This window comes from Triticum aestivum, unplaced genomic scaffold (assembly GCF_018294505.1).
Source record: "Triticum aestivum cultivar Chinese Spring unplaced genomic scaffold, IWGSC CS RefSeq v2.1 scaffold3B_scf_1283, whole genome shotgun sequence".
NCBI lineage: Eukaryota > Viridiplantae > Streptophyta > Magnoliopsida > Poales > Poaceae > Triticum > Triticum aestivum.
The window spans coordinates 41,020-55,311 of record NW_025225088.1 but is presented as its reverse complement, the minus strand read 5'-3'; the positions used below and the strand labels follow the sequence as shown (position 1 = coordinate 55,311).

The window sequence follows — 14,292 nt, the reverse complement described above, 5'->3', positions numbered from 1 at the left end:
GTCCGGATGCATACGAGCTCGGGATAGAAACCCTCTGTCCCTGACATCCGAGCTTCTTCTCTAGTACCCCTCTGCTCTTTCTCTCCCTAGTTCCCTGCTAGAATCAGCCGCCCACGTCTCTCATCACTGCTCTGAGATCCGCAAATCTACTCCCTCTGTTTTTATTTACTCCGCATACTAGGTTTGTCTAGAAACTTTATATACTTTCAACAAGTTTGTAAAAAAATATATTAACATATACACCACCAAACGTATATCATTGGATTCATCATTGTATATATTTTCATATCATATAAATTTGTTACTGGAAATGCTCATATTGTTTCCTACAAACTTGGTAAAACTTTATAAAATTTAACTTCAGTCAAAGGTAATATGCGAAGTAAATAAAAACGGAGCGAGTACCATGTAATAAAGCGTTCTAAACAGTGGGCCTCACACCGTGGATATTTCCCCGGCCCAACCCCCTCCAAACCCTAAAAAAAAAACTTGCGGAATTTTTCCCGAGCGGAAGGGGGAGAAAGCTTCGAGGCGACTGAGGCGGCGGCGGCGGCACGACCTACCCGGAGGAGGAGGGCGTTCCCCAGCTTCTACGGCCTGCCACGGACCCTAGCCCCCCCCCCCCCGCCGCCGCCGCCTCACCCCGGAGAAGAGGAAGCCGCCGGCGTCGAGATCCTCAGGTTAGCTCCTCTTCCCCCCCTCTCCCACTCTCTCTCGCGACGGAATCTTCAGGTGCTGGTTCGTCCCCTGAAAACCCTAGTCAAATCTTGACTCGTCAGTACTGGTCGAGGCTTTCTTTCTTGGGGTTTCCCTGGAACAACATCTGCTGCTGCTGCTGCTAAAATCGGTAACCTGAGCATAACTTTAAACATGCTACTCCCTCCAATTCACATTACTCGTCGCCCAAACGGATGTATCTGGACGTATTTTCGTGCTAGATACATCTGATTTGAGCGGCAGGTAATGTGAATCGGAGGGAGTACCAAAATCGTATGTATAGTGTTCTGCTTTTCGATTTACTAGAAAATATGCGCGCTCGTTGCAGTGGGGGATAAACAACAGTTTTATGGAATACATGCCTTTAAAATGACCTGTAACAGAGGCCATGAATAATCTTCATGAATATTTTAAATTATTTTCTTTGTTTTTCAAATTTCATCATAGGGAGCAGTTTCAATGCTTTTGACATCTAATTGAAAATTTCAAATTAGTTGCACTAGTCATAAGGGATAGACCAACAAATAAAATATATATCGGCATAATGAAACTAACATTAGCCAACACCAAACCTTCCAAAAGCCTTCTCAATCTTGTGTGTCAAAGCTATTCCCAGCTAATCATTAGCCTCAATAAGCACATCCACATGCATCAGTTCAACAGCCCGACGATTGAGGACTGTTTAGAAACCGACCCATTTATATTGGAAGAAGCAATGCACAGTAGTAGACTCTAGATAACTGGCATCATATTTTGCGGGCATAATAGCAAAGAGTACAATTGGTGATGCAACTTAAAAGGACATATGAAAACGACAAGGCAATATAACAAGAGTGCAGATTTTTGGTGCATAAACAGTTAGCCATGAGATCAGAAAAATGATCAAGAAAATAAGGGACAATTCATGGTTGTCCTGTATCTGGTGGCCTTTCAACTGAGGGTATTTTAATTGCGCGTGGCCTTGGATGAATTTGTTTCAATTATTACAAAATCATGGTTGTGATTGTGCTGTTCTGACTCTGGCATTTACTAGTGGTAAGCATGGTGTTTTCTTATTAGTTTTTTCCTAGAACTTGCTTTATTATATGGACGCATGCTGTGATTTGGACATGCTAACCACTCTGGTTTCTTCTGTTGGTAATGTCTTTAGGTTGGCTGGATATGGATCTAATTCTTCCATTTAAAATTGGAGATTTTGCCAAGGCAAAGTGCTTTGATGAAGGTTTCAAAGGCGCATGGTTCCGCTCGAAGGTCGGACATGTATTTACATTTTATGTGTGATATTAATGAATTTAGTAAATTAGGTAGCAAACAACCACTCTCACCATGTTTTTTATTGTGTCAATACTTCCCTCAAAGTAGAAATTTGGCCACTCAATCTAAACATTTCTCTTCGCACTTCTAGTATACTCATGTCAATTTCTCATACCGTTTCCATCTATTTGTCGTTGTAGTGATATGTGCGACAAGTAGGGGTGTACGCTAGCCTCAGAAAAGGTCATTCTACATGGGCGGGAATAATGACAAGTGAATTTCTAATTTTCTATACAAAATCTCTTGTTGTAAGATTTGATCAAAATGGCACTGGATTGAGAGGGTCGAGATTGGGGCTTAGGATATCACTAGTATATGCTTCGGGTAACTATTTGGTGCTCTTTAAGTCTTTATATAAACTCTGACATAAACTATTTTTTTGAACACAAACTCTGACATGAACTAGGTAGAAGAGACTAGGTAATAAATTATTAACCACCGAAGGATTTATATAAGAGCCTTGTTGACTTGAAGACCACCATCACCTTTGGTGGGAAGGAAAGTAAAAAGGGCAATAGCATAAAAGGTCATAAGTTACCACGAGCGAGGCTATAAGAGGAAACATGGCCTATACTTCACGACAGGCCATTGATTATGGACCTAGCTCACAGTCCATGGTAGACCTTCGACCTTGAATCTTTAGGAGTCTCGTCTTCTTTATTGGTGTTCAGCTTCTTTCTTCTATCTAGGAATTGTTTGGCTTTGAACTTTATTTCGTCCTGGGTCACGTGCGTGGCCCAATGTGGCATGTTCCAAAGTTGAGCTAGCCGCTTGGGCCTCTACACACACCCTGGTTCTGAGTACAGTGTCCACCACACTTCCTCCCAAGGGGCATGGGTCATGTGCGGATACCTCTGCCGTGGAACCTCCTTAGTATTGACAGCTCCCCTATGGCACTACTCTTATCTTCTGCCCTCCTCGGATCTAACATGTTAACCTTCATTATTATTACGAACTGATCTAATTAAGGCTCACAACCCATAGGTTACCGGTTTAAATACCAGAAAATCATAATGAAATGCACACAACGCCCACCAATGAGCATTTGGTAAGAATTGAACTCTGGTCATTAGTTTTATAATACAAAGGGCTATGCTACACTTTGGGCTATGCTGTTGTTGTCCACAAGTCTATGAACTAGATAAATTAGATTAAACCTTGGGTGCTAGAATACATATTACAAACATAGACGATGAAGCTTTTTCTTTCCGATACATCATGGTAGTATGGCACTACTTTTATAGTATTTAATAATAACATCAGTCTGATCGCTTGACCATAATCTCATGAATTACAAATATAACACTTCTGTTCACTCACTCTACAGTAGGGTATAAGGCTTTACTAACACATATTGTATTAATTCTCTTTCAGATAAAAGATATGCGTGTCACAGAATCTGGGCATCTGGAGTATTACTTGGAGTATATTGACTATACTGAAGAAGGTAAGCATATCTTTATATGGAAGCTCTGTTTTTTCTTTTGCACATAACCTTTTGTTTTTCTAAGAGAGTATATTGACTATACTGACCAAGATTATAACTGTTCGTTTTCTTTACACCTCATATCGTTACTCCCAATGCCCTTTGCAGCCAACGAATGGATTGGAGTCTTCCAAAAGAACCCATTCAACCAGGCATGCCTGGAAGGGAAATCAAATGGCAGTACTGAAATAATGTTGCGTCCTTCCTTTCCTCAGTGGTATAGGGGGCAACAGGTTCCTAAGCACTTTTCAAAGAGCGAGGTGATAGCACGTGTTTGTGATACCTGGAAAGTAGGTGATTGGGTTGACTGGCATAATAAAGATTGTTACTGGACTGGGCAGATTATTGAGTTGACCAGTAAAACTGTGGTTGAGGTAAACATTTACTCCCTCATTTACAAAATATTTTGAAGTTCTAGTTTTGTCCCAACTCAAACTTCTTTAGGTTTGACCGAGTCTGTAGAAAAATATACGAACATCTGCAATGCTAGCTCCCAATAGCATTTTGGTTTGGCACTCTCAAATTCCCAGCACCAGGTCCAGGTTGTCCTCCTTCACTCTCACCCACGGATGATTTGGTCTTCCTTAACATGAAGCACCAATCAACAGTTCAACACAAGCAGGTAGCAGCAGCACAGGGAAGCAACAAACAAGCAAGCAGCACGGGAACAACATGGGGAAGCAACAAGCAGCAGCAGCAGCAGATGAGCAGCATGGGGAAGCAACTAGCGAGCAGCTGCAACAAGGGCATGACGAACAGGGGAAGCAAGCAGCAGCTGTCAATAAAAAAAATCGATTCAAATAGATGAAAGAGGTCAAGGTTACCTGCTCCAGCATGGTTGCCGTTGGGAGGAGAGGCTCCTGCACTTGGGGGACGGCTGCGGTTGAGTGCAGGCGGCGGCGGCGACTCCATACAGCGGTGGCAGCGGCGAGTCCAGGAGGCTTCCCAGCTCCCCCTTTTGTGGCGCCCGTGAATGCAACCTGCAAAAAAAAAGGGTTTCCTATCAGGCCGAAGCGTAGTTGGGCCTCCCGAGTCCCTCACGTGTCCCCTACATGTCCCAGCCGTGTCCTCCTTTTTTTAATACGTAATTCACGAAATATGGCGGTATACGCGTGTCCGAGCGTGTCCCTGTTTCCGGCCATATCCTGCCGTGTCCATGCTTTGTAGTCTGGTGGTCCAATTATGTTACGGGCTGGTAACACACAATCAACTTTCTTGCTGATGAAGATGACACGCACTGATAAAACGACATCAAATGAACTTTCATGCTCTGGTCAATGATTAAAATATGAAGTGGGACAAATTGTGTTATCATTTGATCTCCATGTTTTCATGCTGATTATTGGTTTTCTGCCATAACCAACATTATCAGAGACAATAACTCGCATTTTCCTGCTTGACATTTTTCTACAGGTAAAGTTCTTGGATCATCCCATGGGTGAAGGCGAGCAATGTTCTGCAAAGAAAAAGGACCTGAGGCCTGCGCTTGATTGGTCCATCATTAAAGGCTGGACCGTACCTCTTTCGGCGGTAAGTTCCCAAGGTTTAGGTTCTAGCTTCTAAATACATTTTGTTAATTAATGCTTGTAGCAGCGAGTTGAGGTGATCCTTGACCAGTTGTAGACATCTTTTTTGGATGGATGGTCTACCTTATATTCCGCAGTTTAAACCAAATTTGTTGTCTATTTTTGTAGACATCTTATAGTGTATCTATTTATGGTCAGGCAAAAGGGAAAAGCTGGCATGCTGCTCATCTGGTTCATCCTAAATCTGGTACGACTGATCTTTTGTGGAAATATATGGCTGTAAATGCACGCTAGGAAACTGGTGAAATTAAGTTTCATGTTCGCGTGGTGGTTTTCAGATGTAGAAGAGAGGAGCAGCACAGATGAAGATGAAGCTCTGGGATCTTCATCAACCATCAAAACACATTCGTCGGAGAGAAACATCGTATCTAATAAGCTAAGCAATAAGAGGAGCACCATCCTGACATCCACGGAAAAAGCGATGGCGACACACATATCACCAGACCCCAATCGACGGCGTACCCGCAGTTCCTGTGGGCTACTGGTATCTCCATTGGAGCCTGCCACCGTCGAACTGAATGGAAGCGGTTCCCGCCGGTACCCCTTTCGGGTCCGGAGGAACGCAGCAGAACAACAGAGATGAAGGTGGTAACGCTGCACACTTGATGACCCCCACGGGGGGTTTATGGGCATTATGAGATATACTTAGTAAAGTGGTCGGACCCTTCCCTGGACCCTGCGCAAGCGGGAGCTACATGCACCAGGTTGCCCTTTTTTTTTATGAGATATACTTAGTGAGTATATACCACATCAGCTCTATATACGCCGAAAATGGCCGATCTCTGTATTTGCGGAATCGGCCATATAGGCAGCAGAGGGAGACTTTTTGCGACATTTTTTGTGAGTATTTGGGCCATGATCCATTGACTGGCTGTTACTCGGCAGAAGGTGCAAACATGGGCTGGTTGTTACTTGGACTTGCGTTGTCTCATGTGGTTCTGAACCTCCGGGGCCTAATCAGACTGCACAAAAGCTAAGGCCCGTGGTGGAAAAGGAAAAAAAACATATACTCCTGTTTTTTTTTCAGAACTGACACAAGTATTAAACGAGCAAATGGTAGAGATTCCTGGAATTTCCTATTGGACGCATGTTGTGTTGTGTCAAGCTGTCGAGGTTACGCACAGGCTTCCCGAGCGAGCGCGTGATATGGGCCGGCCCATTGATGATGATTGCTGCGATCCTGGTTTTTGGAACCTTCAAGCCGTTTTTTTTTCCTGTTTTGGGAACCTTCTAGGAGGTTCCTGAACCGGTTTTTTCTTGCTCTGTTTATTTTTTCGTTTTCCTTCTTTTTCTTTTCTCTCCTTTTCCATTTTCTGTTTATTTTTATTTTGTTTCTATTTCGTTTTTTCCTTCCATTTCAATTTAATTTTGCATTTTCTTTCTTCAACGTTCTTTCAGATTTTTTAAAAATCATTGCGTTTTAAAATTTGGTTCATAAATCAAAAAAATGTCCATGATTATGATTTTTTCTGTACTTCTCAAAAAATGTTCTGAGTACTAAAACAATCACAAAATTTTAAAAATGTTCATGTTTCAAAAATTGTTACAAATGTCCCATTTTTTCCGGAGTTCCAAAAATGTTCACATTTTAAAAAAAAACCCCAATTCTCAAAAATGACCATGTTTTCTTATTTTGTTCTGTCTGTTTTTCTTCAAAATGTTAAAAAAAAATTCGAAATTTTGTTCTGAATTTTAAAAAATGTTCTTGTTTTCAAATTTTTGCAGGAGTTCAAAAATAGTTCACAAATTTTGAAAAAGTTTGTGTTTTCAAATTTTGTTTTTTTTAAATTGTTCGGAAGGTTGTTCAAAAGTTATTCGGAACTTCACTAAATGTTTCTGTTTTCAATTGTTTTTACAAAAAAAAATTAATTTTAATGTTTCCATTTTATAGGAGTTTCATAAAATGTTCGTGTTTTCAAATTTTCCTTGGAAGTTTCAAAAAATGTTCGCTTTTCCAAATTTTGTTTTAGAATTACAAACAATGTTCCCGTTTCAAAAAAGTGTTCATGATTTTCAGAAAATGCCTTCCAGCATTTAATGATTTGCGATGCCTTACAAAAATTGCGTTTGAAATTTCAGTAATTTTTACCGAATCTGCGCTGGGGTTTGTTTCTTAAGAGTATGTGTTGTCTTAAAATCATTGAAGCTTGATAGCTCAGCTGGTTGTATCGACAATTTGCCGCAGAGCGCGTCACATAGGAGGTCGCGAGGATCACAACTATTTCAACATCCTCTCTCTACCTCTCATCCTGATTAATACATCATCATAATTGAAATGCTTTTGGGCATTTTGTTTGATTCACTTCGCCGTGCATATGATCAGTGTCCGCGCAAACATGCCAACCCAACACTGACGCCTACAATTGTCTCAAACTGGCAAGCCAAACTTGAACAGCAAACACGGCTCCGTCCACCAAAGGAGGGACCTGAAAATGACATACAACTACCTGAAACTTGTATGAAAAGACAAGGGCGACCGTCAAATTGCGACAAGGCAAGCAAAGGACATGTGATACATGTGGTTCTTCGTTTGACAGGGCCATTACTAAATGCACAGTCAACACTTACTATCTGTGGAAGAAGCTCAGTTCCGTCTGATTCTCTTATTGCAGCCTGGAATTGCCCAAAGTTCTCATACTCAATTAGAGCATATCCCTTCATATATAGGAGAAGGCAAACCACACAAATATTTGCGTCAACAACAATGACACGTTGAACGCCATTTTATTTTATACAAGTACCACTTTGAATCAAACTTTGCACGCTATTGTTCCACTTCCACTTCGAACCGCATTTTAGTATTTGAATTTTTTCTTACATAATGGGCCCGACTTTCAGGGGATTGTCGTGGCCCTCGTTAGACATTATGGGGCTGTTTGGATTGGAGCCCAGAGCCGGCCTGCCAATTATTTGGTCGTTGACCGATGGGTTGGTAAGTGTTTGGATCACAACTAATTTTTTGGATCCCTGCCAATTATTTGGTCACCCTTTCAGATTCTGCAGTAACCTGTGGGCGAGTCCCTGGAGGCCAAATCTATCGCCAAAATTTTGGCAAGCCCTCGTTTTGGTAGGGCTGGCATGGACACCAACCAAACAACACCTAATCCTTTGTCTTAGCCTCTACCACATCGATCACAGGTTAGCCGCTACCACGTCGGATGCGTAATACTGCGTCAGCGTCACCCTGTGTGGAGCCGTGACATGAGAACCACTTCAAATACTAAAATGTGGTTCAAAACTATAACCATATGTATTCAAAACCCTCACAAAATAGAATGAAGTTCAACCCGTCACTGTTTCACAAATATCTGCCTCTTAACAGTGGAATTTACCCTTTCCTTTTTACATTCTGCAGCAGCTTTGCTTGACCCGTTCGAGCCTGCGACTATAGCATCTCGATGGGTTGGTGAACAAGGCTCTGGCATAGGATTCGGACCCACGATGAATCGTGCATGTACATGCCTGTACCAAGAGAGAGACGACCTTGACCTAGAACCACTCGCTTCCACCTATAGTTTTGGCAGAACTAGATTACTGTATTAGTGCCACTCGCATTTGGTCAGAGAGGTGCCTAGAGCCAGTGAGAGAGGAAGCTTTGACATTGATCGGTAATGAGGAAGGGACCTTCTCCTTCTTCATCCTTGCTCGCACACGCCGAGCCGATCCTCCTGGTAATTGCATGCTGCTGCTCCCTGCTGCTACCCTGCTCTTGCTCTGCCGCCGCCGCCGACCAAGGTAACAGCGTGTTCGCGGAGGAAGGTAGCCACCAGTTCATGCTGTTTTTTTCGTGTGCTTGGAGTTCATGTTCAACTGGCGCTAGTTGTGTAATTTGCATGCCATGGTGGTGTTCATGCAGGTGCCGGCTATAGTTTCCCGGCCGGGGGTCGTGTACCAGTATACTCGCCGACGCCACCCCAGCCCGGGCCGCCGAGAGGCCAGGGCGGAGGCGGCGGCGGCGGTGGCGTTAGCGGTGGCGGTGGCCATGTCTATGGTCAGCCACCGCCGGCGGCCGTTGCGCCGCCACACCGTGATGACCCGCACCCGCGGCTACGCTGCAAGCCGGCACGGCAGGAGGAAATGAACAACTCCCCCTCGAGTCTAGCACCCGATCAGATGCCGTCGTCCCCAACGGGCTTGGAGTGGAGAGATTAATTAATGGGCTATTTGCATTTCTGCTCCTAACTCGAACCACCTACTCAGATTCGCCCCTAATTTTGAAGCATGCTCAAATTTGCCCCTGTGTCGTTAAATCACTACTCAGAAATGCCCTTCCGTCCAGTCAAAGGCCTTTGACCGTCAGAGGCCCATGTTTACTGTAGCAGACAGAAAGTGCTACAGTATTGGACGGAAAGTGCTACAGACTGTACGGAAGGGCATTTCTGAGTAGTGACTTAACGGCGAAGGGGCAAATTTGAGCATGCTTCAAAATTAGGGGCAAATATGAGTAGTGTGTTCGAGTTAGGGGCACAGATGTAAATGTCCCATTAATTATTGCCTGATTCAACAAAGTTTGGGGCTATTAGTGGCTTTGTATCTTCAGGCTCATCACGATTTTTTTAAATGTAAACAGTTTCTTCTCGACCGAAATTGCTGTATATTGGGCCAAAAGCAATAAGTTTGTTATTTTTCGTCTGATTCCTTTTTTGACAATTGTTTTTGCGCATATATCGGTATCACCTTTCACAAGTAGTACATTATTTTGAAAGTTTATTGTTCTTTTGTGGCTTCCTTGCAAATGAAAATCTTAACATGTTGCCTATTGGTGAAGAAGGAATCATTGGGCATCGCGAGGCTTTTCAATAATTTTAGGATCACAAATGTCAATCGTCAAGCCAATGTGGTGGCACATGAGCAAAATTCAGTTCTGATAATAGATCAAAATGATGTTTTTCTTGATAGTGGTCCGCCCCGTCTGGTGTATGTATAACGAAAGATCATATGGACCTTTTAATTAAATTAATGTACGAGGAGTTTTTTTTTCTGAAAAAATTAAAAGAGAAATAGCATCAATGCACATATGTGAGGACGGGGCGTCGACCCGTTGGCTGGGCAACTGAGGTCCCGTCTTGGACGCGTGATGCTCGCGGAGTTTCTCCTATAAATAAATACCAACGAGGGTTAGCCCTTGGGTTGGTCTCATTTTTTTATCAATGCACATATGCACTGTAGTGAAAATGCAACAACTCTTGTAGGGATTGGAAATCAAGATGTGTGTATATCGTACCAAAAGAAAACTACATCCAATTTGGTCTATATCCAAGCAGCAAAGAACACATACTATTTTTTGTAGTTACTCAACACAACAAATTTGTATTTCATTTTTTATCAATGGCAGAATTGGTCTTCTATTTTGCACTCAATGTGCAAATTAAATTTAAATTTGTAATTTTGTTGTATGGTAGATGCCTATATTGTTAACCTGTATGGAAATTTTGATGCTTGTTTCATACCTTAATCTTATTTTGGTATCGCGGTAGCACTTACAAACAACAGTAGTACTAGTAGATACTCTGTCTCGTGGCCCAAGGAGTTCTACTTAACCTACATTTGTATGTACAGTCTTGTTTTTCGGTTTGATAAATGGCATGTTTTATGTTGTTATATTTCTCCAAAAAAGATACTCCCCTCTGATGCATATTAATTGCAATTGCTTCGAACTTGGGACTAACAATACTTCAACACGTTTTTTTTCTTTTGCGAAAGGACTTCAATAGTTGTACACACCAGTATTCTAGGAAGAGGGAGGAGCTCAAAGGATAAAAATGATAAGGTCCTCGATGGCCAGTAACAATCATCAGTCTCACAAAGTTTTTTTTTTGAGAAACCAAAAAAAATATTTTTTTACAAATGCACAGGTTGAAAATTTCTGCAAAGTCAACCTGATGGTCGACGACAAAAACAGCGACAAAATTGATTGGAGACAAAGAAATGGGCCTAACAGAAATAGGGAAAGGCCAGTTTGAAAGAAAACGGGCCCATAAATGGTCAAAGCCCAACTAAGAAAAATGGACCGAACTTAAAATAAAAGTGAGAAATTATCCAAAAAAGATACTCCCCTCTGATGCATATTAATTGCAATTGCTTCGAACTTGGGACTAACAATACTTCAACACGTTTTTTTTCTTTTGCGAAAGGACTTCAATAGTTGTACACACCAGTATTCTAGGAAGAGGGAGGAGCTCAAAGGATAAAAATGATAAGGTCCTCGATGGCCAGTAACAATCATCAGTCTCACAAAGTTTTTTTTTTTTTGAGAAACCAAAAAAAATATTTTTTTACAAATGCACAGGTTGAAAATTTCTGCAAAGTCAACCTGATGGTCGACGACAAAAACAGCGACAAAATTGATTGGAGACAAAGAAATGGGCCTAACAGAAATAGGGAAAGGCCAGTTTGAAAGAAAACGGGCCCATAAATGGTCGAAGGCCAACTAAGAAAAATGGACCGAACTTAAATAAAAGTGAGAAATTATCAAAGCCAAGTTTCGATCCTGGGACCTGTGGGTTATGGGCCCACCGCGCTTCCGCTGCGCCACTCTAATTTTCCTGTCCTAATAGCGATCTTTAAATTACTTATCACGGAAATCTAAGTACAAGATTGCTGTTGCGGCTGCAACGAGCTGTTGATCTTGTAGTACTTTTTTTTATGGAGTGATAAATTGTTTAGTGTAGCACGTATATCTTCGTGGCATGCATGCCTCGATCTCGATCTACCTACACTTACTCTTACCAGCAGCTTAGCTTTGCTTGACTGGTTCAAGCCTGCAACTGCGATTGAGATGAACCCACATCAAAGATTGATTGTCCACAGAGAGTCAGAGACGACTTTGAGCACTTGACTTGCAGCACTGGTTCAATGGCAGCATCGAGGATCGTGACTACATTAGGTTAATCAAGATGTTCAGACAACCTTTTGACTTGACACACACTTGGTAGAGCCCATAACTAGGAGGAGTAACCCGGCCACAAAGTGAAGCCGAATCATTTCTTCAGAACTGAAGCTGGGCAGAGAACATCGACCATGAAGCGGCTTTCTTCTTCTCGGTCCTCGTTCGGACGTGCCGTGGCAATCATCATGGTGATCGTATGCTGCTGCTCCCTGCTGCCATGTCCATGCTCTGCGGTTTGCAAAGGTACGTAGCCACGTGTCGCTTCTAGCTCATACATTTTGGAAGTGGATGCCCGTTTTGACATATAACTTGTGATGGCATCAGGGCATTCATTTGGTCAGGGGGCTGGGGAGGGGCCAGGGGGAGGAGGAAACCATTTTGTTCACGGGGTTGGGGATGGCCGGGGGGGGGGGGGGGGGGAGGAACTGGGGTAGGAGGAAACCCCGCGCCGCGGGGTAAGACGCCGAGGAACCACAGGTGACGTGACGGCTCCTGCTATGCGCGGTTAATGGAAGCTGATTACTGCTTGTCTCCCCGAAGGTGGTTTGGGTCCTTTGGGATGATGCCTCTATCTTTAGAGCAAGTGCTGGTTTTGGTTGTAATTTGTTCTATGATCCCCAGCTTTTCAAGCATTTGTATCTCATAATAGTAGGTTTTTGCCTCATAGTGCTTGTTCGAGAGCGAACATCATTCAGAGCGGGTTTCTTACTAGTGTTCCAACTCGCAACTCTCTTTATTGTTTTTGTCCCCCCCCCCTCTCCCCTTTACCACTTGTAAGTGTTATTTTCTTAAGCAATTAGTGGAAATGGGTTTAGTTAGGTTGTAAACCCAAACAAGGTGAAGCTATGGAATTCAACTGGTGAGGCGATGCTAGTGCTCGCGCATGCTCTTCATGCACCATCAATGTTGATGTATGTGTGCTCGGGCTACTAAAACAAGACTTATTTTGTAATGTGGGAAATTCGTACATGTCAACCTTACATCTCTCTGTATCTTCACATAATCGTTAGCTAATACACACTGACCTTGCAATTAAAACAATGCATGTATCCATTGCAATGAAAATAAATACATGCATGTGACGAGAAAACGAGGGGTGAGCAATGCCACAATAATTGGTTTGTAGAAGAGTTAAGGGATTTGATATGAGGTCGAACATTTTCATTTAGCACAATAATTAGAGGATTTACATGTTGGAATCCTCCTGGGAATATATGATTTCCCACCACCACAATTTCCATTTTTTCTTACATGTCAATGAGTATAAGATTTTAGCGAATGGCCACACGCAGTCAATATGGTGATCCTAGTCGTGATGTTAATGATCTAGAATGATCATATGCTCGGACAAGGAGGAGGGCACTCACAATCTAGATGCCTAACTCTCTTTCAAGGGGAAGGAGCCCATTGACATCTCATCGATGATGAGGAGTAGCTTACTAAGACCCATGTGCTAGCTAGATGTGCTCACTCAAATATCTTTGGTTGACCTTTTGTTGTGCATTATTAATTTAAAGCTGGTGCTGCTCCTGTCTTTCCTCTATAAATTCTACTCACATACCAAATGTAATATTACCCCGATGCCTATCGGTGAGCCAGTCACTCCTCTGTTACTTCCCGCCAACTAACAATCTCTTCATGTGGTGAATTGACACTCTTTCGGTGCATGCTCATTGAGCTTGTGTTTCCCATTTGTCATTACCACCTCTCCACTGGCAAGACCACCCTAATGTTGGGTGCTGGATGGCTAGGGACCGACAATGGTGCAACTCCCTGGTGGTTGAACCCTGTGTTAGGACAGTGGTTTCGATATTGTTGCTCCTCATGCAGTGGCGGAGGCGGGGGGTGCTGGGAGCATCCACACAAACACAGGCCACGTGCTATGTGTGCTTCTCTGGCTGCCAAATGGGTTGACTCCATCGGTGCTCGCGCCAAGCACGATGTTCCTTGGATCCTTCCCAAATTCTGGGTGTTCGAAGATCAACGCTTGCCACTGGCTCCCATCCCTAGGGTGACTCAGCATCTTGTCTTTTTTATTTATCTCCGGATCATTTGCGTCATCTTATTGCTTCTTCTCCTCCCTATCCGCGTGCCAACGCAGGAGCTTTGCTACCTTAAGGTCCGCGAAATACCGCTGCACACAATGAGTGATCGGAAAGTACCACACCACTTTTCGAGGAGCTTTCTTCCTCTCCTTGTATCGAGTGACGCCGCACACCGGACATATGTTAGACTCCGCGTGCTCCTCCCGATAAATGATGCAATTGTTCATGCACACATGGTATCCGGAGGTGATGTGT

General features: G+C 43.0%; 1 protein-coding gene across 2 annotated transcripts; it reads left to right on the top strand.

Moving 5' to 3' along the window:
- Positions 1-517: 517 nt before the first annotated feature.
- LOC123172053 (uncharacterized) lies at positions 518-6,016 on the top strand. 2 transcript variants are annotated; one of them, XM_044589098.1, is made up of 8 exons: positions 634-680; positions 733-738; positions 1,868-1,968; positions 3,406-3,478; positions 3,626-3,891; positions 4,931-5,047; positions 5,242-5,290; positions 5,382-6,016. In XM_044589098.1, exons 3-8 carry the CDS (start codon positions 1,879-1,881, stop codon positions 5,684-5,686), a joined length of 900 nt encoding a protein of 299 aa, XP_044445033.1. In that variant the 5' UTR covers positions 634-680; positions 733-738; positions 1,868-1,878; the 3' UTR covers positions 5,687-6,016. The 2 variants fall into 2 exon arrangements, with proteins under 2 accessions (XP_044445031.1, XP_044445033.1); XM_044589096.1 differs by lacking the exon at positions 733-738 and having other exon boundaries at positions 518-680.
- The last annotated feature ends 8,276 nt before the right edge of the window (positions 6,017-14,292 follow it).